This window comes from Oikopleura dioica, chromosome 1, assembly GCF_907165135.1.
Source record: "Oikopleura dioica chromosome 1, OKI2018_I68_1.0, whole genome shotgun sequence".
Classification (NCBI taxonomy): domain Eukaryota; kingdom Metazoa; phylum Chordata; class Appendicularia; order Copelata; family Oikopleuridae; genus Oikopleura; species Oikopleura dioica.
In genome coordinates, this window is record NC_137291.1 from 6,267,378 (window position 1) to 6,293,380 (window position 26,003).

At 39.8% G+C, this 26,003-nt stretch overlaps 4 protein-coding genes and 1 long non-coding RNA gene across 5 annotated transcripts; 2 read left to right on the forward strand and 3 right to left on the reverse strand.

Annotated features, from left to right (window-relative positions):
- The first annotated feature begins 997 nt into the window (after window positions 1–997).
- On the forward strand, window positions 998–3,527 carry LOC145707344 (uncharacterized). Its single transcript, XM_081784867.1, has 10 exons — window positions 998–1,165; window positions 1,210–1,390; window positions 1,433–1,521; window positions 1,734–2,002; window positions 2,045–2,117; window positions 2,165–2,218; window positions 2,267–2,366; window positions 2,412–2,488; window positions 2,983–3,239; window positions 3,301–3,527. The coding sequence occupies exons 1-10, from the start codon at window positions 999–1,001 to the stop codon at window positions 3,369–3,371; spliced, it is 1,338 nt and encodes a 445-aa protein (XP_081640993.1). The 5' UTR covers window position 998; the 3' UTR covers window positions 3,372–3,527.
- Window positions 3,528–3,631: 104 nt separating this feature from the next.
- On the reverse strand, window positions 3,632–4,202 carry LOC145711351 (uncharacterized). Its single transcript, XM_081789070.1, has 3 exons — window positions 4,012–4,202; window positions 3,753–3,965; window positions 3,632–3,710 (listed from the first exon to the last, which is right to left on the reverse strand). Exons 1-3 carry the CDS (start codon window positions 4,172–4,174, stop codon window positions 3,676–3,678), a joined length of 411 nt encoding a protein of 136 aa, XP_081645196.1. The 5' UTR covers window positions 4,175–4,202; the 3' UTR covers window positions 3,632–3,675.
- On the reverse strand, window positions 4,174–4,864 carry LOC145711809 (uncharacterized). Its single transcript, XM_081789499.1, has 3 exons — window positions 4,546–4,864; window positions 4,325–4,505; window positions 4,174–4,207 (listed from the first exon to the last, which is right to left on the reverse strand). Exons 1-3 carry the CDS (start codon window positions 4,862–4,864, stop codon window positions 4,174–4,176), a joined length of 534 nt encoding a protein of 177 aa, XP_081645625.1.
- A 9,770-nt stretch (window positions 4,865–14,634) lies between these two features.
- LOC145712335 (uncharacterized) lies at window positions 14,635–15,605 on the forward strand. Its single transcript, XR_014135214.1, has 3 exons — window positions 14,635–15,093; window positions 15,131–15,476; window positions 15,525–15,605. It is a non-coding gene; the product is annotated as an uncharacterized LOC145712335 (long non-coding RNA).
- Window positions 15,606–17,359: 1,754 nt separating this feature from the next.
- On the reverse strand, window positions 17,360–20,694 carry LOC145701191 (uncharacterized). The gene is made up of 4 exons (XM_081778421.1): window positions 20,416–20,694; window positions 20,117–20,323; window positions 19,939–20,076; window positions 17,360–17,727 (listed from the first exon to the last, which is right to left on the reverse strand). Exons 1-4 carry the CDS (start codon window positions 20,471–20,473, stop codon window positions 17,579–17,581), a joined length of 552 nt encoding a protein of 183 aa, XP_081634547.1. The 5' UTR covers window positions 20,474–20,694; the 3' UTR covers window positions 17,360–17,578.
- Between the last annotated feature and the right edge of the window lie 5,309 nt (window positions 20,695–26,003).

Sequence of the window (26,003 nt, forward strand, 5' to 3'; positions counted from 1 at the left end):
TTTAAATTATTATCTAAATGCTCCCTTCCGGTCTGCGCGCAAAAACTAACAAACTCTACCATGAGTCGCTAAACTTATCGCTTCCGGTCTATTACTATATTATACTGCGACTCCAATTCAATTTCTAATTTCAAGAGTGAAGCAACAAAGAGGTAGGCATTGAGATGACGCTTTTTTGAGGGTTGGGGACTCGCAGTACCAAAGTTTTTTGGTACTGCCAGTACCAATTTTGGTTTTGGGAATACCAATTTCGGCTTTTTGAGTGATATTTTAACGTAATATTTCAGTCGGAACAATAGTAGCCGGGTAAAAAGATGTGTATCCTGTCTGAATTAGTTAGTTTGTTACCACAGAACCCGCGGACCGGGTGTTCCTGGCTGACTAAAATTTTGCCTTGCCAAAATTGGTACTGGGAGTATCAAATTGGTACTGGCAGTACCAATTGGTACTGGGAGTCCCCCCTTAGTCGGCTGTCTTCAACTTTCTTACTTCTGACTGCAGGATTCATAAGCCAGTTTTCCAATATTTAAAATTTTCTATTCTTTTGCGAGGTTCAGGATTCTGCACCAATTACTTCGGGGGTACTGAATGTGCCGCCCTGCGCCGTCCGGTCCTAAACCTACCCAAATATTTTCGGCTCCGGCGAGACCGGGTGACGCTGGGCGGCGAAGGGCGGCACAATTCAGTGTCTCCGATTTCTTCTCATGATTTCCAAGACGGAATCTACGAATCAGGAATTTTAAGAAGCGTAAAAACGATAAAAGCTTTGAACCCTTACCATAATGCCCACCCCTGTCCTGCGCGCAAAAGTAAACAAATTTCAAGACTCGCTTAGCGCACACCGTCGACTAAGCCGCTTCCGGTTTAGTACCTTTTTTATACTGCAGGGCTTATTTACTTTATAATTGCTAAGACTGAAGCAACATAGAACTTAGCAACGAAAATCGGCTTTTTGGGTCCTTTCTTCTACATAAGATGAATGACTGATTTTAGGAAAAATGGCCGATAATGAAATAAAAGACAATTTCTACGACGACCATGATGATCCGTATGACGGATATCCTGAGTCAGAATCTGACAATTATTCGGACTCGGTGGATGGCCACGATGATACTTCTGAAATCATCGATCTTTTAGGATTGCAACTTAATGAAAGCAATCAAAAGTAACATAGAAATTTTTAAGGATAAATTTTCATTAAAATTATAGCGCGGTATTCGGCGCGACCGTTGTTCCGGAGAAACAGGATGAAAATGAGGATACCGAGTTGGATGTCAATGCTGTAGTAGATCTTCTTAAGCTACGGGAAGAAGCTTTGGAAGCCGGGAGACAAGCCTGTTTAAAGGAGACCAATATGTATCGTTGGAGGCATAAGAGAACCGCTAGATTGGTAAGGAGAATATCAGAACAATAGCATTTTATTATATCCAAGAACATTATATCGTCAAGTTCAAATGAAATAGCGCAAGCATGGGCAGAAGAGCTTGCATCTGGGGCCGAGTTTCGCAAACAAATACACAAGTATGTGACTCTCTTTTTTACATTTAAGGCCCCCCCCCTTATTTTCAATTAATAAATTATCAATAGCGATTTTGAGGGTAAAGGAGTCGCCATAGACCCCCGAAAAATATATCCTAAAAATCCATTTTCGGAGTCAAGATTATGAAAAGCCGATTATCGATTTTTCGAAGAATGTTGACGGGAGGGGGGTTCCTTAACGCAGTTATTCGTAGGAGAAAATTTTATGATGACGGGCAAAATATCTACAGGGGCTCGATAGAGGGATCTGTATCCAACACAGGCTCAAAAGAACTTTACGAAAAAATTGCTAAAGAGGCCGTCAAAACATGGTATAGCCAAATCGATAACTACGATTTCGAGACGCAAGATAAAAAAGATCCCAATGGCGGAGAAGTCGACTCTTTCTGCCAAACAGTTTGGGGAGAGTGCCGCTTTTTCGGAGCGGGAATCGCGCTGTCCGACGACTTGAAAACTGCTTACGGTAAAAGTCGTTATTTCATCTTTTTGAACGATATAATTGAAGTTGTTTGTCGATACTTTCCGGGGAAACCAGTGCATACACCATACAATCGATACCGGAACGTTAACGTTTTAAAGTAAGGAGAAAATAGTTATAATGATTCAGTTATTTATGTCTATTTAGGGGGATGAAAGATCCTACCCCGGTTGCCAAACCAGTGGAGCCAGTAGTTCAAATGTAAGATTAAAGTAATTAAATATAATATTATAAGATTGTATTGATAAGAGACCCCTATAAAGAAGCTCAAACTGCTGCACGCGAAGAATGTTTAGCAGCGCACAATGAATATCGTGGAAAACACATTACCGTTGGTGGAAGCAACATGGTATGAGCGATTTCAATGATAAGCTTTATTTTTTTAATTTTCAAGTATTTGTTTGGCCCGCAAACCAACAAAGCACAAAAGGTGGCCGACAAACTTGCCTCTGGTCGTAGCTTATTGAAAAGGTGAGAAAGCATTTTTTGGGGGGTACTGAATAGCGCCGCCTTGCGCCGCCTTGCGCCGCCTAGCGCCGCCTTGCGCCGCCCTGCGCCGCCCGGTTCGGTACAAAGCGGGTCTCGTCTGACCAAATCCTGACCAAACTAAATGATCAGAACAAGAGCGAAAGTTGGGCCCCGCCAACCCGATGAGTTCTCTACCAGAAAATGCGCGCGTAAGGGCCTTTGGCCCGTCGCGTGCTTAATAAATTGATGATTTGATGCGAAAATCTGGAAATAATTTAGACTCTCAATAATTACACCCTAAATTATTAGTTTTCTTTTTTCTGGTGGTCAGATTATTCAAATATACGAGAATAAACGTTTTGATAAGAAAACAGAAAAAAATCATCATGGAAACGCCGAAAATCTTCGATAAGAAAAAATTTAAGCAGGACTGGGCGGCGCAAGGCGGCGCTATTAAGTGACTCCCCATTTTTTCGTTATCTAATAGGATTTTTAAGGGAGCGGACTGGACATAGCATTTACGAAGCTTCAGTAGATGGTTCCGAGTCGGTTTCGACCAAAGAAATTTTGCAAGAAATTGCGAAAAATGCCGTGACAGATTGGTATAGCCAGATCGACAACTACGATTTTGAGACGAATGGAAAGAAGGATGAAAATGGAGGAGAAGTTGACTATTTTACCAGACTTGTCTGGAAAAGCAACAAATGGATCGGCGTTGGGGTAGCGATGACGGAAGATCGAAAATCTGCATACAGTGAGTAATCGTTTTTTAAGCAATGTCGGGATTACGAATTGAATTTTTAATTGTATTTTAGTTGTTTGCAATTACCGGGCGCAGAAGGGCCTTCCAACAGAGGAGCATGAGAACGTTCTTCCCGTCCAATAAGAAAAAAGAAGAGACCTGACCAAACCGAGCAACAACTTTATTATCGGATACAGTCATTCTAACGCGAATAGAGCCGATATATTCAGATAAAAGTAAATGTTATAAATTCAATCAAAAATTCTGTTATATTTTCTTGTTTGTCTATATGTAACTGGCTTTTTCAGGACTTAATAATAAGTTATTATTAATAACATGGAAGTGCATTTTTAAATAACCAACAAGATTGCTGTATTAGGCCTACCGACCAATCAAAATCCTGATTTTTTTCATGCTTTGATTCAAATTTATTTTCAAAAACAAATGATTATTTCTGGATAACTGCGACAACGTCCGCGTAAACTAGAAAAAGATTTGCCACTAGTAGTGTTATTTCGAACTTACTTGGGGGAGGGTCGTTCTTGCCGACTTCGATGACGGTCAAATCGTCTATGATTGTATGCATCTTGTTGCCGGCTTCGATCCGGGCGAGTTCGCGCAAATGACCTCTTCGGTGTCGCTTTTGCCGGAAAATGCAGCGAACAATCGTCAGCAAGACCAAGATTGAGACCAAGACTGGGATGACGATCACCATTGTCCTCGCAAAGGCATTATTTTCTGAAAAAAGGCTTTTGTTAAAATGAAAGGAAGAAACGTCGCTTACGAACAACTCGTCGACATTTGGGAATAATCTCATGATCCGTGGGGACCTTTGGATCGGTCATGAGCTTCGAGCACATTTCTAGCGTCGGTCGCTTCCCAAGACAGGTCTGCACGAAAGTTGGCGGGGCTTCCGGTTTCGTGTGCATATCAAGTTTGCGCATCATCAACCAGTTTTCCCAAGTTGACAGTTCTCCGTTCTTTTGCGAGGTTCAAAAAATTTTGAAAAAAAAAATCTTGTCAAGAAAACCTAAAAAAAATGCACCAGAATTGTCAATATTCGGCGACAAGCAAAATCAAAAAATGAAAATCTGAACCGTTCCGGAAAATAATCAGCATTCGCAGTGCCCCAATAGTAATCGCTGAATTCGTCGGCGGAGCTGAAAAGCATTTTCGGATCACTATCTTCGCTCATGGTAATCTCGACTTCGAACGCTTTGTTGATCTCCGCTTTTGCAACATGGATTCGGTCGTCGTCATTCTTGTGGAAGACCCAATCTACGAATAAATAACTCAAGGAAAGGGGAAATAAACTAACATCGCTGTGGCACAGCTGGTGATGGAAGTCGAAAGTCGATTCCAACAGCTGGATCGACAGTCATCGTCACATACAACTCTTGAAACGCCTGTTCTTGCTCGTCAGTGAGCTCGAATCGATGCTTGAGAATCGTCATATCAAACGCAGTAAAAGACTCGATAAAGCTCTCTAAGACCTTATCTCCGATTGCCTTGTAGTTCTTCTCGTCGAGTTGGAACTCTTGAAAGAGACTCCGATGCATATCGAGGGTGTCGATGTAGTCATTGAGACTGATCGTCCCGAGAAAAAATTTATTCGCGCTCACCGTGTACTTCTCCATTTTTCACAAACTGAAGTAGTCGTAGCTGTGGATCGAAACCTTTTGCAAAAGGTCGAGGGATTTTCTTTACGACTCCTGAGGTTTTGAGGAAGATATTTGGAACCCTGCTTACCCGTTAACAGAATCGCAAATTTGTTGAGCTGAGCTGGCTGAATGAGCTTATGAGTCACTCAGCTCAGCTCAGCTCAATGATTTTAACACAATTTCATTACTACAAATAGAGTAAAAAACAGCTCAATTCAGCTCACCCAGCTGAGCTCCAATGACGGTCTGCTCACCTCAGCTCAGCTCAATGACTCATTGACAACGACCTCTGAAAAAGTGCAGCTCAGCCCAGAGAATTTTTCACGCAGGTCAGCTCAGCTCAGCGAAAATAAAGCAAAATTTGCAACTCTGCCCGTAGACATGTCCGTATTACATCACTTTATTTAAAGGAAGAAAACCCGGTTGTTTTGAAAATAATCGGAGTTCGATCAACCTATCACACTTCTGAAGCATGATCAGCTCAATATAAAATACTCCAATCTGTCCCGAGAGAGCCTTTCTTTATTTCTTAATTTCTTCAACTACCGTTTTCAAGAGATTTCTTTCAGAATGCTATCAGTTATAAAATGGGCATTTCAAGTGAATTTCGCGCTCGCAGCTGTCTTTCGATGGAGCGAACTGCCGAAGCCTAATTGTACTGCGATGCCAACGCCACCTTGCTGTCCGGATACTCTTTGCACTCTTTCAATTTCGGGGGCAAATATTTTAATCCATCCAAATTTCGGATTCCAAAGTCGTTTTTCAGAGTAAAATATGGAACTTAAAGCATAGGATAAATTAATTTTGGAACCTTTTTTCATAAAAAACGTTTTGATTGGTCTGAAGGCGAAATATAGCAATCTTATTGGCCATACAAAAAATAGTACTTAAATATTGTATTTTCAATATAAGACCCATTTTTAGGTTCGATTTTGCATCCGAATTAAAAGATAAGCATACAATAATTTTAGACGAGTCCGCCACGTTGGGAACTCTTGAAATAGAAGGCAAAGTAATTTGGGACACAAACAAAACAGATCTGGTCCTCAGCGTTCTGTATGTTCTCGTTAAGCCAGGAGGGCATTTCGAGCTTGGAACAGAGGCGAATCCGATGATGAACAATGCCGAGATTTACATCCGGAAGCCCTCGGAAGATTGGCATCCGAAACTGAGCGACTCTGGCAGTTTTGGATTTCACGAAAATTTTGGCAGCAGATTTTTTGTTGGTGATAGAAACAGCAGTATTGTAATACATGGGCGGCCGCTTACCAGGTTCAATCTTCGGATCAAGTTTTGAATAAATTTTATTAAAATAGAACTTGGACGCTCTTGTCTGAGGATGCAGAGAAAGATTCTACAGAAATTGTTCTTCGAGATGATCCCATAGCGATGGGATGGAAAATGGGAGATCAGCTTGGGATTGCGATGACAAACCGGGATCTCGGCTCAATCGGGCACATTACTGCTATAAACGGCCGAGCAGTTACTCTTGATAAAGCACTTGCAAGCAGCCATTTGGGCGGAATGAGAGATGTCCAAGGATACATGTTGGAGCTAGCTGCGGAAGTCATCAACTTGTCGAGAAATATCAAGATCCACGGGCCAGACGAAAACTTTATGAACGCGTCTCACACTGATTGGCACAATGGCTTTCATTTCGGCACTTTCACGTCAGATCATCATGACGACTCCATTTTCGATGTTCGGTACATTCGAGCCCAAAACTGTGGTCAATTTGACATAATGGGCCGCTATTGTTTCCATTTTCATTTGAAAAAACGCTGCCCAAGATGCAAGCTGATCGGCAATTCTGTCTATAACGCGATTCAAGGCGCGATGGTCATCCACGGAACTCATGAGTCCCTTGTCGAAAACAATGTCATGTGGAACACAGCTTCTGTCGGAATCTATACGGAAGATGGAAACGAAATGAACAACACTGTTTCGAGAAATGTTATGTTATGCGAAAAAGTCGCGCTCTGCAAGTACAACACTCACAAGTGGCAAAAGAGTTCCGGCGTCAAAGAAGGGGGACTCTTCTGGTTTGCTGCGTCGAATCACGCTATCGAAAATCGAGTTGCTGGACATGAACATGGCTTTTGGACTAGAACTATCGGAACTGGCAAAGGCGCCGCAAAAGGAAAAGTTTGTACTCAAAGTGCACCTTTCGGAACGATCCAAGGAAATGTCTGTCATGACAATGGTCGATTTGGAATTTACCCAGGCAATCAGCATCCTCGCAGGCTCGATCGGGACAAGATGGGATTTGTTATAAAGGATGGTACGAGAATGCCATCATGCGATCGATTCACGGCGGATGGGGAAGATAATGGTCTCGTCAGCTACATCGACGATCAATTTGACTGGAACAACATCTTCAGTGGTCAATACGATGCGAGGGACATCTCCTACCGTCGAATGATTTCTGTCGATACAAACAGTGCTATGTACTGGAAACGCTCAAAAACTATGGCAGATCCTAGTGCCTACCACATTGAAAACAGCCTATTCCTCGCTTTAGACGGCCTGCAGCATTTGGCCATTCCAGGGATGAACCATATCTTTCGAGTCAAAAACGCAACATTCATTGGCACTCGTCAACATGCTGGAGGAGCGTCCTTGCAAGCTCCTCATCATTGTGGTTTGCACATGAAGCAAGCCCCTTTTTGCATGGTCAATATTCTTCTTGAAGATGTCAAGTTCGAAACTCAACGACATCTGAAATTCGGCGCCGGAGGAGGCTATCCCGTCGCGCCGAGTTACATAACTACCGATAACTCATTGATGGGATATTCCCAGGTTGTCTCGCCAAAGATGACGGGATACAATGTTTTTCCGGGCTGTCGTAACGATGTGTCAGAGTATTTGGGTGGGTATGCCTGTGATGACAGCGTTAAGAGTAGGATCTTGATGATCTGGGGACCTGATATGGGCAATTTAACCTTGCATGGACCAGGTTACGATTCGACGCATCCCTGTGAGGATGATATAGGATGCGCTAACAATGGAAACTTGATGTTCTCAACGCCAAAGGAAACGAGTAATCCTAAAGATCTCCTTTATGCTACTGGGTACGGCGGCTGGGTTAAAAATGGGGAACTGTATCATCTGCACGGATTGAGCTGGGAGGGCGATATTTACGTCATTTACTCTGACCCGTTGCTTGCAGAGCTTACTGGATCGGCTCCGGAAGAAGAGTACATTGACTTGATGATGCATACTGAGGATGATTACGTCACGTGCCGTGTTTATGCGTCTGATGATCGGCGTTTTGTTGCTCACGACGGTGTTGCTCCAAACGTATTGGATCGAGACTGCACTATCAAATTCCGCGAGTTATTTTCTGATCGTAAGTTTCTCATATTTATTTGTTTCCTCCTTACTGAAATCAGAAAGAACGTCATTCATCTTAAATTATAATTTCTAATAATGAATCATTAAATGGTTTTCACAATAATCAAAATTTTTGATGATTGTCCCGAAAACTAGTGCCCGAATAAGCGACACCAAGCGATCACTTTCTCGTGCCTAGAAGAACTGAAGCCAAGATCATATAAGCAAATGTCGTTGAAATAACTGTCAGGTTCGAATAGTCCGAATAGCAAGCTATCATTTTTGTTGTTTGAGCGTCAATTATTTATTCACTGCCAATTTGAGTAAAACTCGGGTGACCTGTGCCACTGGCTATTTAATGGATAACGCAATATTGAATTCGAATTCGAATATTGAGCAGTTTGTTTGCCGGTTCAGAAGGCAGACATTTACTGACCCGTTATCAAGATGCCGCTATAAAATGATCAACGCTTTTAAGATTTTCAACTTACTTCAAATTGTCCGAGAAAATGGGACTTTTCGCCAGCAAATTTAAGAGAAAGAAGAAAAGGAGACCAAGAAATCCGTCTGAAAAACGAGTTCGATTTTTGCTCGACGAAGTGAGAAATTTCTCAAAAAGTATAAATTTGATCATATTTTCAGGAAGCAGAAGAGAATAGAATAATTAGAGGGATAGATGATAGTCTCAGAGAAATGGCAATCAAGGAAGAGGATGAAGAAGGGGAGATGGAGGAAGATGAGTCTGATTCTGGGGATGACAACTCGATGGCAGGAAGGAGTCTTTTCCATGATTTTTCACGGTTTTCAAAGATGGACTTTTTCTCCGATTAAGTGTGTCTCCAACGATTTTTTTAACAGCTCATAGTTTGAGCTAATAATAGCAGTCGAATCCGATCGTTAGGGACGCCCTTAATATTTTAAAAAGAGAAATTTTTTCACGAAATTCTGATTTTTCAGAATATTTTTTGAGAAAGCTTTTATTCATCCATGGCTTTTTGTGTCGAATATAATTTTTAAATTCTTTGGGAGACTTCAAATTGAGAGCAAATGGAAGACGAAGCAATTCTCCAAAATACGGATAACATGACAAATGATGTTGGAGACAACGAAGAGGGCGAGCCAGATGGAGAAAATGACGATAAAAGCCTAGTTTTTTTAAGGTTTTTTTGTTGAAAATTGGACGATTTAAAAACTGAGAAACAGTGCTAAGAAACTCGCGGCCTTACAGAGTCACATGAAGTCAGACTGAGTATTCATTACTTTCCGAACAAAGGGCTTATTTGCTCCAACCTTTGTGCTTCAGAAGCCGAATGGAGACGCAAGTGATTCTGTTTCTTCTCGGCCACGGCGCACAAGTGGAAGAATCGAATGAAGAAGACTCCATGGCAAAATGTTCAGAAAAATCAAAATTAGCGAAAATTTTATTGACATTTGCTCTTTTTGAACCTTTTTTCAAAGAAGCGTCCGACGACATTTCCTCGATTCTTAGCGACTACAGTCTTTGAAGCCGGATCGCAAATAAGTGATGAAATTTGTCGATTAAATTTAGTTTGTCTAAACAGCACCTTATGATCCTTTTCAAAGCTCATCAATCTACTCGAATTGAAAAAGGAGAAAAAAGGTCAACGGAAATTGCCACAAATTGTTCCCTTTTTATAAGTCTTTAAAAAAATAAATTAGCTCTACCTCGCTTATTTGAGTTTTACCGCAAACTTTATTCAGAAAAACTAGAATATTTTTTCAGAATTTTATCTTTGAGCCCTGATTGGCCGATCGGCCGAATGCTCAAATCTGATTGGTCAAAAATTTGACCAAAATTTTGGCGAATATCGTCGCGGTTTCGGAAGGCTGCAATTATCCTGAGGATTATCCAAAAGCATCATTTGGATAAAATAAAGCTTTTGGATAAAAAGAAGACGAATCAATCATTGTCGTTCACTCTATGTCTCTCCAAAAACCTCTCTCCGTCGTCATCATTTCCACCGCGGTGACCACGTGACCGGTTGCTCCCAACATACCCGCGCCGCCTCGATGTAATATTTCCATTTTTATTTTCGCGTGTTCCGCGCCGCCGGACCTCAAATTGTGGTGCACCAATTTCGGTGAACATTCAACTTTATTAAAAAAAAGAAGAAGCGGAGGGTTGATTTTACTGGAATTGCCGATGATTCATCGGCGATGAACAAAGCTCATGATTTGCCAGGGTCGAGAAAGTTACGTCCGGGGTCAGGGTGACGCTCTTTTCGAGAATGTCGCTACAGCTAGGGCGGGCATCCGAAAAGCGCGTTCTCAACCTTTTGTCGTATTCAGAAAACGTTTTTCAGGAAATGCATAGTCTTAAGATAACGTAGATATCATATCGATCAAAAAAATTCTTTCTTTTTTTACGTTTTACGTCATATTTAACAGTAACATATGCAACAAGCCAGCCTTGCCTGATAATCGAATGTGAAATCAACAAGAAGAAGCTTTTTGAGGAGGATTCGGAGAATTATCAAGAAGCCATCTAAAAAACGAATCTTGAGTCGATTTCTGTAATACTCATAAAAAGAAGATAATCATGAAATATTATTCATAAGGTCGAAAGACAGAGTTTGACTTAGGACTTTGACATTTCAATAAATGGAATCCCTTGATCTAAACAAACAAACACCAACGAATATCTTTCGTGAAGAATCGTAGAATTTAACATTCATGAGAGACGTCGCGATACTCCAAATTCAATGAATGGGACAATTTTCTCACTACAGTGGGTTTCCATCTTTAGAGCGTTTTTCGGATAACAAGGGTTAATCAAATTTTAGAAATCCAGAAGGGAAAACTAGTATTATTTTAACGTAAATTTTGCGATTACGGGGGAGGACCCATTAAGGGGGTGGTGGTCGAGAATTCGACCCGGATTTTCATAAACTTCCAATAATTCCTTTAGTCGAGCAATTGTTTCTTTTCGAATGGATAGATAATGGTTAAATAAGTAAGTATGAACGAAAAATAAGGTTTCCCCCAAGTTAAAACCGATTATTTAGGCCGAAACATTCACAGGGCGAAGCAAAAATCCGCAAATTTCACTTTTTGGGGGTACTTTGAGCAATTTTTTCGCAAAATTTTTCAAAAATTTTTTTTAAAACTTCACGCGCCCACATCCGCTTAACCTTTATCTTATGAAAAACTAAAAGAAAATTCTGATATCTGAGGCGGTTTTTGCTCAATCTTGGTTTGAATGAACCCCATTCTCGACCACCACCCCCTTAAGCTAATTTAAGGGGGCACTGAATTGTGCCGCCCTGCGCCGCCCTGGGCCGCCCAGCGTCGCCCGGTCCGGAACTAATCGACTCTCATTCGACCAAACTATGACCTAGGAAAGAAATCTGAACAAGAGCGAGAGTTGGGCCCCGCCAACCCAATGAGTTCTCTACCAGAGAATGCACGCGTAAGGGCCTTTGGCCCGTCGCGTGCTCAATATTTTAGTGATTTTATGCAAGATCTGAATTTGATTGAGATCAACGCTACTGGCACCCTAAATTATTGGTTTTACTTATTTTAACTGTTTGACAATATAAATAAGTGAGAATAACTAAGTTGACATAAAAAGCTTAAATTATGGCCTTTGAAAGACCAAATATCTTCAAACCCGGTGAGGCTGGGCGGCGCAGGGCGGCACAATTCAGTGTCTCCCAATTTAAGCCTAGAAAGCACTTAACTTAGCAATTGCAAATTGTTTCAGGTTGAAATTTAGGTTTTGCCGATTCCGAATAAAAAATCCCAAAAACGCTCTAGAGTTGGAATTTTTGCAGATGACAAAATTTGCACATTGAACAGTGATAAGTTATCACTGATAACCAATTATAAGGCCGACCAATTTATACCACTTATTTTGAAAAATTCCCAAAATTTGTCATCCTCAAAAAATCCATTGTAAGACCATTTTTGATAATTTTATTTCATTTATTATCATTAATTTTCTATTTACAATTTAAAGCCGATTCATAAGGCCAGTGTTTGAAAAAATGATGAGCGCTCATGCTCACTCACTTACCTTAATTTCGAGAACCTCTGCTCGCGTTCACTCACTCACCATAATATTCCAAGGCCCCTGCTTACGTTCACTCGCGCTCGATCACAGTTAATTTTAGTGAATTAACCCTCAAGACAAAGTCATTTAAGAGGGGGTCGTCAATATGGATTTTCAGGGTTTATCAAAATCCCACTTCTACATACATAAAGTGTGCATATGAAAATTATATTTTTGAAATCTACAGATCCTGACGAGTCTGTTGAGCCTACAATTATTATATAAAAATAAGTTTAAGGGGGTAAAATCGATGAATTTGTGACAAAAATGACCATTTTTGGTGAATTTTCGCGAAATGGTCCTACTTTGGCGGCATTTCTAACCGATTTTTTCTGGCCAAATTTTTTTCTCGTTTGCGCCGATAGAATTTTACAACCCTTTTCTTTCCCCCTAATAATTTTAGTTTTTTCTATCCAATCAGGTTTTTCCGCTTTTTTGCTCAAGAGAAACCCCGATATTGACGACCTCCCCCTTAATATTCATGTAATCTATCTTCATATTATCCTTTTATTTTGTTAGAATACTCATTATTTACTTATGATAGGATTAAGTCCTTCAAACTGAAAGCATTAGAATTTTTTAGAAAAAACTCAATCAAAACGTTGCCTAAAAACTGCGAGTGAGCGCGAGCGAGTAAGCGAGCGCTCATGCTCGGTCACTCATAGAAAAATCCCGTTATCTGCGCTCGCGCTCGCTCGCTCAAGGAAAAATCAAACGGTTCTGCTCGCGCTTACTCACTCATGTTTTAATTCTTGGGCCTAAGCTCGCGCTCACTCGCTCGCGAGAGTTTTGACCATTATTTCAAACACTGCATCAAGCCAGATTCGCTCTTGAACAAAATAGAATAATGTTTGATTTCAAATTATCCAACCCTGATCTGCTTCTGGTTTGTATCTTTATTGTTATCTTATTATTGCTTGGTAAATGACAACTAACAATAATTTTCTAATTTTTCTTGAGGATTATTTTTTCTGTCGTATATCTTTGAATCATTGGCTGGTTTATTGGCGATTTTCAATAAGAATTTCTGAGTGAAATCCTGAACCCCCCTTTTTATAAGCTCATTAGAAAGAGCGTAAAAATTAACTCAAGTAAAACCCAAAAAAAAATCTTGAAATTTTGTCGAAAATGGCGTCACAGCACGTGATCGAAGTTCCAAAGTACGGGATTTCTCCTACGTCCGCATTTCCAAGTACCTGGCGTGTAATACATGAAATGATCGTCTTATTGAGCTTTTGAACAGCATCGAGTTTTCGTCCCTTCTTGACCGTTTTCTCTCAAAATCAATATTTTATCATATATGTGATTTCAAAAAATAGGTAATTTCGAAAAACATGAGTAAATGAGATGAAAGTGAGATGCTGTTCTCGAGCTCAGTGAGACGATCATTTTCATGTACCACGCTCTCGGGTAGCTAACAGGACTTGTAAATGCAGACGTAGGAGGAATCCTGTACTTTTGAACTTTGATCACGTGCTGTGACGTTATTTTCGACATAATTCCAAGATTTTTGGGTTTTTCTTGGGTAATTTTTTACGCTCTTTCCAATGAGCTTATAAAAAAGGGGGTTCATGATTTCATTCAGGAATCCTTATTGAAAATAGTATGACTACAATGTCTTCAATAAGGATTTTTTGATGATTTTCTGGCCGATGATCGCTTTGTCGACCTTGGCCATAATAATATTTCTGTGGTTGAAATGCTGTCGAAGTTCGGAGAAGAAACGAAATGAGTTTTACGTTGAAATTATCGAAAGCTTACAAAAAGAAGAAGTTCCTGATGAAGTGAAAGCAGATCTGAAGAAAATTTTTATCTCGAAGAGAATGCTCAAGGTTGAAAGTAAAGAAATTGGTGCTGGCCATTTTAGCAACGTTTTTTATGGGCAACTTAAATGCTATCAGGATAAGGTCAATTAATTCTGTGGGAGACTAACATCATTTCTATTTATTCCTTAATATGCTGATCCAAAACAGAACTCAATGACAAGCAGCCGAATTTCGGGTATTTCTGTTGCTGTGAAACGATTCAACAAAGAAAAATGCTGTGCAAAACTTCGTCATAAAATTTTATGTCCGAACATCAGGGAATATTTTAAGGAGGCTTCTTTCGTGCTTCGAGCAAAGAGTAAATTTGTTGTTGAAATTTACGGTATAGGAAATGGTCACCATTCTTTTGAAAACTATGATGCTCAGTAAATATTACATCAATTTTTATCATCAATTAGCAATCGAAGATGACAACCATCCTGTTATCGTGATGCCTTTATATAACAAAAACAAAAGTATCAGCGAGTATGTCAGTAATTCTTCAAACATCATACGATTTACAAGCGCTTTGAAACTTCTCTTTCAAGTTAGTTCAAGAAAGAAAGGCAGCAAATTCGTAGTTTAATTATTAGTGTGCTTCCGGTTTCGATTATCTCGCGCAAAATAGAATTGTCCATCGCGACATATCGGCCAAAAACATACTTCTTGATGACAACCTTATTCCAAAAATATCGGATTTCGGCCTCTCATCTTGTGCGATGGATGACTATGGAAGTTGTTACTATACTATGAGAACTACGGACAAGCCCCAACCACTCCGAAATTTTGCCCCGGAAGTATTTAATTTGGAGTTTTCTACGTATTCTGATATCTACTCCTTTGGATATGTTATCTGGGAAGTATTAAATAGAGGTGGACATCCTCTTGATGGTATAATAGGCTTGAATGATTGGCACTTGATGAAGAGATACAAACAAACCAAAAGAATTAAGCATAAACTGCCCCTTATCTTGGAAAAACATCAACATATTGAGGTTTCTACCTTGAAAAGATAATGATTTAATTTTTGAGGTTTTTTCTGACGTAGCTTATCTTCTGCGCCAGACATGGAGCTACGAGCGGTCCGAGCGAAAATCATTCACACGTTATTTCGACGGTTTCAAAGCTGCGTACAACTACATCGGTCAAAAAAAGGGCAATATTCAATATAACTTGCTCAATATAAATTTACAAATACCTTCCATTCTCCGAGTGAAACTGAATCTTTCGTCGAACCACTACTTACATATTTCTGCAGCAGAGGTGAACAATGATTACAGAAATTGGCTTATTCAAACAGAATCTGCTCGATTTCTTCGGCCGGAAGATGTTACCTTTCCGAGAAGAAATCTTGTTTCAGCATCAAGCTCTGTTTCAAGTAAGGAAGTTTTCTTTATGCGTCACTCACGGCATCTTCGAATCCTAGACAGGGGATATCGGAATCAAATGAACGAGAACAGCAATAATTCCGATCGAGATCAGCACAGTGAAGCCAAATGATAAAAACACATTTTCGATGACAAATCATTATTAAAATTCTTTCATCTTAAATAAATCATAATTTGAATTAAATATCATCTCCTTACAAAACTAAAGAGAGACTCTAACTGCGTCAGACAGATGCGTTTGTTCCCACTAGGAAAATTCAACTGACGGAAAAAAACTGACTGAAAAAATCAAGGCAGAGGATGAAGAAGGGGAGCTTGGAGAGGACGAATCTGATTCTGGAGATGATAATTCGATGGCAGGAATGAGGCTTTCCCCTTGATTTTTGAGGGTTTTCAAAGTGCGAAGACGTCAAAACTGCTCTTTTTTCTCCGAATAATATTTTGAGAATAAAAAATTTTCCGGAAAAAATCTGATTTTTAAGAATTTTTTTTGAGAAATAAAGCTTTTTTTCACCTATTTATGTCATTTTTTGTAAATTCTAATGAGGACTTCAAAATTAGAGCAAATGGAAACGAAGCAATCCTCCAAAATACGGATAACTTGACAAATGATGTTGGAGACAACGAAGAGGGCGAGCGAGATGGAGAAAATGACGATAAAAGCTTAGTATTTTTAAAGTTTTTTCGTTGAAAAATCAGTCATTTTAAAAACTGAACAGTGCTAAGAAACTCGCGGTCTTACAGAGTCACATAAAGTCAGACTGAGTATTCATTACTTTCCGAACAAAGGGCTTATTTGCTCCAACCTTTGTGTTTCAGAAGCCCAATGGAGACCCAAGTGATTCTGTTTCTTCTCGGCCACGGCGCACAAGTGGAAGAATCGAATGAAGAAGATTCCATGGCAAAATGTTCAGAAAAATTAAAATTAGCGAAAATTTTATTGACATTTGCTCTTTTTGAACCTGTTTTGAAAGAAGCGTCCGACGACATTTCCTCGATCATAAGCGACTACAGTCTTTGAAGCCGGATCGCAAATAAGTGATGAAATTTGTTGATTAAATTTAGTTTGGCTAAACAGCACCTTATGATCCTTTTCAAAGCTCATCAATCTACTCGAACTAAAAAAGGAGAAAAAAGGTCACCGGAAATTGCCACAAATTGCTCTCTATTTAAAAAACTTCAAAAATAAATAAGCTCTACCTCGCCTATTTGACTTTTACCGCAACTTTTATTTATCAAAACCTTAAAATCTAGTAAATGTTTTTCGTGATTTTATTTATTAAAATTCCGACAAAATAGCAACAAAAAATTCGATTTTTCTCATTTTTTTTTTCAGAAGTCTGATTGGCCTATCGGCTAAATGCTCAAATCTGATTGGTCCAAAATTTGACCAAAATTTTCGCGGATATCGTTGCATTTTCAATGTCAACTCAAGCAAGCATCCGTGATGATTCAACCCTTATTTTTTCATTTTTGCACTTATAGTCTATAACAGGGTTCGGTAATTTGAGCTCAAGCTAAAACTCATTTTGGCTGGACGCTCAAATTTCCTCAAATTGAGAACTCAAAGTGACTTGAGAAATCATTTTGAGAAGATTTGAGAGTTTTGAGAGTTTTGAGTTTTTGGGAGATTTGAGAGTTTTGAGTTTTCAAAACTCAAATTAAGCGAGCGCTTCCTTGATTGGCTCATGGATCGCCAGAATTGATTTTTCATCTCTGAGTTCTCAAAACTCAAATTAAAAAACATGAGTCTCAAGCTTTGTTTCCTTGAGTTTTAGCGTGAGCTCAAATTACCGAACCCTGGTCTATAAGTAGGGAAACTCGATGAAAAATGAGCTTTTTATTTTTTATAGAAAAAATAAGGGTGTCACTTTGTTATTCATAAGGTTCGTTTTTGTCAGTTTATTGGGCATATTTTTCAGTTTTTTTTTGTTAATTTTGGTAGTTGTTGAAAGTAACATTATTTTTAAAAGCCTGATTCTTTAAAAGTCCAATTGTTAAATATCAACAAAAAGTGCTGGATGAATGGCCACTACTGAAAGTTTAACTGCGGTTGGACATTTTGTTTTCTGAGGAAGAGGGGAAGGGTTATTTACATGAAGAAAGCGAGGGCGAGAAAAAGGGTGAAAGAGAAAAGGATGGAAGAGGCGGAGGACTCGGGCTCGTCGATTTGGGGGAGAAAGAGCTGCTCGATTTTCGATGGTTTGTAGTAGTTCTCCGCTTCGTGGAAGTTGCAGCCGTCTGAAAAAGGAGTTAATGAGGGCTGATCTTGAAATGAGGGGGTAGAAATGATGCCAAAGGGAACAATGTTCCCGGAACATCTGAGCGGTCTTTAGTCTAATTAAAAATCCAGGCCTAAATTTAAAGGAATCGAACAAAGAAGAAAAAAAGCGCCGCAATTAATTAAGGTCATGGCCGAAAAATAGGATGAATCGAGGAGCCAGGAATGCCACTGGGGAGCGATCTTTTTTATTGCTGTTTTATCATTATTCCCCAATTTGTCTCCTCGATCGATTTCTTTTCATGTAACGCGTCCTAAAGCCCAAATGATCAAACGAAGAGTCTTCCGACGATCGAATAAAAATCGAACTACGCGCACTTCAAAAAAAAAAAGTTTGAGACGCGTGAAAATTCTCCAAAATTCGCAATCTCGATTTTTCAAACCAAAATTTTACATTTTCAAAAATTTTTAAAAAATTTCGAAAAATTAAAAATCTCAAAAATTTTAAAATTTTTGGAAATGAAAAATTTTGGCACGCTCGCTCAAAATAATAATTTTTCAAATTTGAGCACTTGAAATGAAAATTGAGCGTTTGTGTAATTATTTGCGTTTAGGTCAATTTTCATTTTTGTCAATTTATTTACGCTTCACCACCAAATATTTAGGCCACACTTGACAATCGCCTCTGTGTGTAAATTAAGGGGGTACCACGGGAAAACAAAGGAAACAGTTGGATATTTCAAATTTGACCGTTGCTGTTTTTTCTTCTTATCGCAATCATGTGTTAGCTCTTATCCCCCGTATCATCCCTTTTTTAAAAACTTTGGCACTGACTTTCACACTTTCACACCTCTCTGTACTTGGCTGGAGACCTGTCACGTGATGATCCCTTTTTTAAAATTTTGGGTTGACGAAAGCGTGTGAAAAATTTTTTATCTGGTTGGAAAAAAATTGTCCGATAACCGCCAACTTTGTCAAAGTGTCGATAACATCGCCCCTGACATTTTCGCTTCGAAGAAATTTCGCGGAATGTTGTTTTTCCAGCGCTAGAATACCGGATTCCAGGGTGGGAGGTCACATTTTACACGCTTGTACCCACGTGACCGGAAAAGATCGATTGAATATTCCTTTTTGGCTCCGAAATTACTGTAATCCCTGGTTTTTAGGGACCCAGGCTGCGAGCAGGCAAGGATTTGGGGATTGGAGTTTCCGACGCCTGGGTGGGGCTGGATGAGATCTCCGATTGTATTGATTTCGAAGAAGAGCTCCAGATGGCGAGCCTGGATATCTTTCATTAGAAATTCAAAGTTTACCGGATAACGGGGAGCATATGCTTCTTCGCAAAATATTTGACGCCGCGTTTATTCGACTTTACAAATCGACGGAAAAAGAATTGGCGAGTTTCATTATCCGTTGATTACTTGAAAAATAAGGGGGTTGACCCCGCTAAAATGATTTTTTCTATATTTGAGGATATAAATAAGGATCTAAGCGTCATTTTGGTGAGAAAAAATAAGGGGATCAGTATGATAAATTTTTCTTTAAAGCCCATTTTTCAATAAGGGTTTACACCTTAAATAACCCATATTTCGGACAATTTTTTAGCAAAAATTAACGAAATGATCCCCTTATTTAATTCACCCAAAATCAAGCTAAAATCCTAATTCATACGCTAAAATGAAGAAAAAATAAGTTAACGACGTCTACCCCCTTATTTCAGCTTAGTTTTAGCGGCGAGAAAAGTAAGCTTGGCCCCCTCTTTAGCGAAGTTTAGTCAACCTTACTTTTTTGTGAAACAATAATACTTGTTCTCCCATAAAAAAGAGAGCATTGACAAAAAATGTCTCTTCAATCCGTACTCCTCCCTTCGCAACAAGTGTCCCCTTGTTCCGCCTCATTAATTTTAGACAAGTACCCGCTGCTATTGTCAGCGGGGATGGCGACGCGCGCAAAAAAAAATGAAATGAGTAAATTTTCATGTTGATTCTCCTTTTCAACCCTCGTTACATACGGGCAGTGATGATCCCGCTGGGCGGGAAATTTGATTTCGTCGACAATTGCCCTAACTACCAGCGGGGCAGATTTCGATTACAGGCTCATCTGTCAGAGCAGAATATTATTATTGTTATTGTATCAGTTGACGAAGTTGATCAAGAGTCTTTTAATTATTCAATTTTCATTTTAAGCCCTTGGCAACATTTTAGCAAATCAAATCATCGCTGGGAACAAACCTTTGGTGCAGAAAACTTCTTCGATTTCAGTTTGAATTCGAGGGTCTTCTTCGCTGGGGTAGTGCTCCAAATATCGCATTTCTTCTTTAAACTGCTCGGGGGTTTCTTCCTTTGCCGCGCAGCTTCGTTCGATCGCCACTAGAAATGATGAGAAGGGAAGAATAATTGATGGTCTTACCAATTGAAGTGTTGGAAACGACATCATCGACGGTGATTGTTCTGGTGATTCGAGTTTTGCAGACGTCGGTGGCTCGCGGGCACGGTTTCAGGTGCTTCTGGGTGATGGTTGTTTGGCATTGGAGGGAAGCGCTGTCGTCGAAGGAATCGTAGCTGTCGAATGAGAAGAAGTCGGTCTGACCGCAGGTGAAGCATTGGAGAGTTCCCTCTGAAAAAAATGGATGAGATAAAAGAAGGGTGGAAAGATTATGGGCTAATTTCTACAGAATGTTCACTTTATAAGACCACCCCCAAATTTACCAAGTTGGCCGATCATGGCTTGTGCAAGAGCTGGGAAGAAAATGCTGGCGAATTTCATCCTTCTTTTTTTTCTGCTTGTTTGAAACTTGTTTGAAGATCGTCTTTTTCCCTATCAAATTTTTCTTCTTTTGACGAAAAAAATTTTCAGCTTTTTTGAAGTTTTGAAGTTTTGAAAAGAGTAAATCGAGGAAGCGGTACTTCTGGCGTTTTGGGTTTGGCTCTTTCTCTCTCTTTTGTATTTTTGGAGTGAAAAGGGTTCAACAAAAATTAGTGATCTGGACAGGCTCGCCGCGCCGCCCAGGACCGAAAAGCGGGACGATGGCGGCGCCGCGAGATGGCGCGCTGCAGGGTTTGACGAAAAATTTTGAAGGGAGGAATGAGGAGCATCATAAATCCAAACAAACAAGGCGATTGTGACCTGCTTCAAAGGAGACTTGCCGGCAGCGGGAAATTGGGTCTTCAGTCGTGCTCCTGAAGTCGGAAATGCGAATCAGAAAGAAAAGGGTTGAAAAATGGCACTCGACGGGGCGCAGCGGATTTTGGGGAAGTCAAGGTCAAGACTTGAAATTTGTCTTTTCTGAAGGACGAAAATATAAAAAAATAATCTTTCCAAGCAGATTTCAGAAATCATGGAAGAGAAAGACTGGTCTAGGAAAACCTGTGTAGAAAACCTGAGTCAGGGCCTGAAAGATCTCTAATGAAAAGCCGCTACGTCTAACCCTGTTTTTTTTTTCAGACCCTGACTCAGGTTTTCTACACAGATTGCTGAGTCCAGAAGTTAGACTTTCAGTAACAACAGTAAGAATTTTCGATACAAAAAAAAAATCCGTTATTAGCGAAAAGATGCAGTGAAAATCGTTTACCAGCCAAAAAGCGCTTTACAAGGCGAAATAATGAGATTTGTTGTTTATTCTGATTATCCCTCATTCACAATGAAAATACCAGTGAGCCATAAATGAGTGCACGCTTCGCCACCTTCCAAAAGAAGGCCTTCTGATGCTCGACAACTTTCTTGTTTCTCCTCTGGCACCTTTCCAAAATCCTCCAAAAGTCGAGATGCTTCCTAAACCCATCACTGGCAGTTCATAAAAGAAGAAAGATTCTTGGCTGTCGAAAATAACGGAGGTATAAAATTTTTGGACGAGGAGATGGATCAGCCAAAATTTCACTCAAACCATCCTTCCTCAAAATCCCCTGGCTTTGAGGGGAAGTGGAAATTGACCGTGATTAGACCAAATTAGATGAGCTAAAGGGCGGAGGCAGGAGGAAGTCCCAAAGGCACAATTTGTCAAAAGCAGTAAAATGAGACAAGGTTAAATTTAGCTGAGAAGGATGAATTTTCAAACTTGACTCGATGCTCGGCGGCCTGTGTAGAAAAACTGAGTCAGGATTTGAGATACTAAAGTCCTGACTCAGGTTCTCTACACAGGTTGCCGAGCAAATTCTTTGAATGTCATTTCGAGAATCTGGCTGTTAAGAGTCATCTGCTATCAATTTTTCCTACTCATCAGATTCTGTTTCTTATCAGTCAGAATAAGACGCAATGGAATTTGTTCTGAGCTTTTTCTGATGCAGTTCAACTTCGATAAATTCGCGGCAACTTGACTAAAGATAAGAATTCCTTCCGCGACTTTTGTACATTCCCCATGTTCACTGCTGATTCATCCTCCCGAAGAAAAGCCAGTTCTGGGTACATTTTTGGAATTCGCCATTTCCGGAATTCGGCAAACCGGGAAACGAGGCAGAGTCTTGGATCAAAGTGTCTGTTCAATTTGTGAGATTTTCCACGTGACCGAGCTCCAGGTGCCGCGCGGGACAAATGATGAGACAAGGTTCTTTCTGCTTCGCAGCGTTTTTTGCCCTATCGCTGGGGTAATTGTAATGAGACTGATAAGGTGCGAAAAATTCCAAAAAAAATTGGCAAATTTGAAATTTGAAAAATTTTTTTAAAAGCAAAAATTTTCTAAAAAAAAAAGGTGATTTCAACCGTGCCACTGGTTTCTTTACCTGCTCGTTTTGAAGCAGTTGGAGATCAATATTCAGAAAACGGGATGAATTGGGGGATTAGTGGTGGTCCTCCCCGCTGGGCTTACTGAATTTGAATTCGAAATAAAGACTGATCCGAGGAGGAATTATCGAGCACCCGCCACAGCCGTCAAAACACGTCCACTCCGAGCTTTCTTTCCTCGACACTCGATTGTGAACAACAAACTCGCAATTATCAGTTTCGTATCACTTTTTCAATAATTAAACCGACTTTCATCGGACAACCGACTCTTCGATGCCTCATTTCGTGTCAAAAAATATACATTTTCTTCAACCTTATTTTCCAAAATTCCTTTCATTGAAACTCTCAATAAGCAGTCGCTAGGTTAGCCTTAAGTAAGCGTTTGAAATATTTTTCATGAAAAGCCGCGCAGCGGCTCTTAAAAAACGAAGCCGCGGAGCGGCTTCGCAAAAAAAAACTTTATCAATGTATCATAAAATAACGGCGAAGGCGCTTTGCGGCTTCGTTTTATAAAAAAGCCGCTACGCGGCTTTTCATTTTACAGAAAATAATCCTGGTCTGGGACGGTCAAAAATACGCCTGGTTTGGGACGGTCGGGCCATTTAAAGATCAAAGGCGCACGCCTGGGGGGTGCTTTTTAATATGAAAGTGGCGCCAGAGGCGAGAGCGAAAATAATCCTGGTTTGGGACGCTTTGGCTGATTAAGACCGTCCCAGACCAGGCGTATTTTCTGTAACTCTTCAGAACCTGACTCAGATTTTCTACACAGGTTGCCGAGCCCATATCTAGATCTCCTAAGATTTACTTATCTTCGCTTTCATATTGTCAACTAGATTAATATTTTGTCCTTTAGGGCAGCCATACTTCTAGCAAGAAATTAAAAATTCATGAGTTGTTGAAATTTCTCGCACAAGGTGGCCCTAATTGCTCCCCATCGACGTTTTTTGGCCCTTGATCTAAGCGGCTCTGCTGATGAGCGTGAGCGGAAGGGTCTTGATCCCGATCCTTGTCGGAAATAAAGAGAAAAAAAATGCTCAAATAAGCGAGCTCCGACTTCACGCCAATTCCGGGCCTTCTTTCTCTCTTTGACAAATAGGTTTATTGAGTACCATTCAAAATCTTAAACCTAGAAATAACTTTCATTGTTTGTTCAAAGTCCAGCGCGAAATTTTTATAAATTTGAGCAAAGCCACGGGAACTATTCGCAAATTACACAAGCCCGAAAAGTTAAAAATCGAAATCAAAGAAATCGGTAATTCCAAAATAAACCTAGTAAAGAAATTTTCATAACATCGAAGAACTACAGAGCCTGAGGCGTTAATAGTGCCCCGCTGGGAGTTTGAGCATTGATAAGCTTAGGCAAATTCAAATCCTCTAATCCTTATATTCAAATCTGGCCAAAGATTAGGGCAAATGGCACGTGAAATTGACGAGGGCATTCATTCCTCTATGTTCTTTTTATAAACAGCAATCAAGATGAAGACCTGGCTCAGGTCACCTGAGTGCGGCAACCTGTGTAGAAAACCTGAGTCAGGGCGGCTTCCCCAGAAAAAGGGCTTCCCCAGAAAAAGGCATTCAAGATCTTGCAGACCCTGACTCAGGTCTTCACACAGGTTGACAAGCCCAGATGGAGACTTTTATCAGAGGAGTCAAGTCTTGTAGAATTGAGCACTTGTCCTGATGTGAACTCAAACTCGAAGGAACCGAGAAAAGAGAGTAAAATCACCGATCTGTTAATGGAGCAGAAGCATTGTACTTTTCAACATGATTTGAATTAATATTCAGAATCAAGCCATCCACCCGAGTAGGTCCTTCCTCATAAATAAAAAAGGAAAAGTATAAAAGGAATCATTTCCAACACGAGTTATCATTCAAAAATTCAGAAAAGAGAGAAAATGCTTTTTTCCATTTTTATGCTTCTTGGACTCTGCGCCGGAGGATTAACGAAACGCTTTTCAACAAACTTTTTTGACACAGTGATGAGTGGAGATCCTTCTGCACTGGATCAATACGATGCGAAGCAGCTAATGGAACATGCAAAGGAGATGCAGGAGTATGGAATTTTGCAAAAGGGGATAAATTAAGTAAAAGAATGAAATAACCAAATTTACTTTTATTCAATTCTATCGTCGAAACAACACTATAAATTTGTAAATAAAAATATTTATCCTCTCAAAGACCGGTCAATTTAGATAAAATTATAATTCAACATCCCTTTGATTAAAATGCTTCGACTCTGTACCTACGATTCTTCGAACTAAATAATCTATTTTATCCAATAAATAGTACCCATTCGCCACCAGTTATGGTTTTTATGATTCAACATCGACTTCTTGGTTCAATTCAAAATTTTTTTCTGCTCTATTCTTTTTATCTTCTTGCCCATAAAAATTTGCCGGTCATTTCAGGCTTTCAGCATAAGCTTTTTACGTGAACTTTTGTCCATAGTCTATTTACATAAGCTTTGGTAAATATTTAAAAGATCGCCTATAATCTGGTCACTGCCGAACATCTCCTTCAGTTCTGAGAAAAATGAAGGAGTCTTCGTTATCTTCAAAATTTTTGATAATAGGAAATTGTCTTATCATCTTGATCTAATTCTTCGTTTTTTTCTTCTGATAAGACAGCTACAGGCATTGGTGCACCACTGACTCTTGCAGCAATCAAATATTTTTTGACAAAAAGAGAAAAGAAATTTCATTTTGTGGATCCTATTCAAGGTTTGTCCAAAGATAAGTCTTTGTTATTGTGACTGAACATTCTGTAGGAATTGACGCTGATGGTCCTCTCTGGGCAATGATAAGCTCTTTTCGCGAGAAGGAAAAAGGTCGAAAAATCTTTGAATACCCACTTCTTCGATCGCTTTTCTTCAACATAAATCAACTCGTCGTTGTTGATGCTCAATTGGCAAGAGAACTTTTTACGAAATCAAGCTTGAGGGTCTTGCATTTATCACGCACTTTTCTCAATAAAAATTATGAAAAAATAGACCCCTTATGCAGCAATTTTCAAGGACATGGAGAAATGAAAGGGTGGTTTCAACTTATAATCGACTACCGCGAACGTCTCGGATTGAAGCATGAGGCCGACGCTGCTACCTCCGTCGGGATCATGCGCGACTTCGACAACAACAACGAGCATGGAACGAAGATCGCCAAACATTACAGAAAGAGAGTGACTGAAAGAATGAACAAAAAGTCCCTGGAGAGTGAATGGGTGGAAGCGATCAACGGACAAGAAGATTTCATCCTCGACGAATTTCGACGAAGAGGAAAAGAGGGAAAACTTGCGATTGACCCGGCGCCGGTGTTTTGGGAAACGGCTTTAGGAGAGAGCTCAAAAAGTCAGATTCAGATCCGGGCAGACTGATGCAAGTATTTTTTAAAAAGCTCGGATAGTGGTTATGTTCAAATTCGCGATTGGAATCGATCTTAGGGAAAAGCCGAAACGCTTAGAAAAACTTATTCGTTGCGGAAAAGCGGGGATAGAAGCGTAAGGACGGAAATTACCTTGATTAAAAAGGGTTCTTAAAAATCAACTGAGTTTAATCTTTTATTTCCAGATTTGATGGAATCGATCA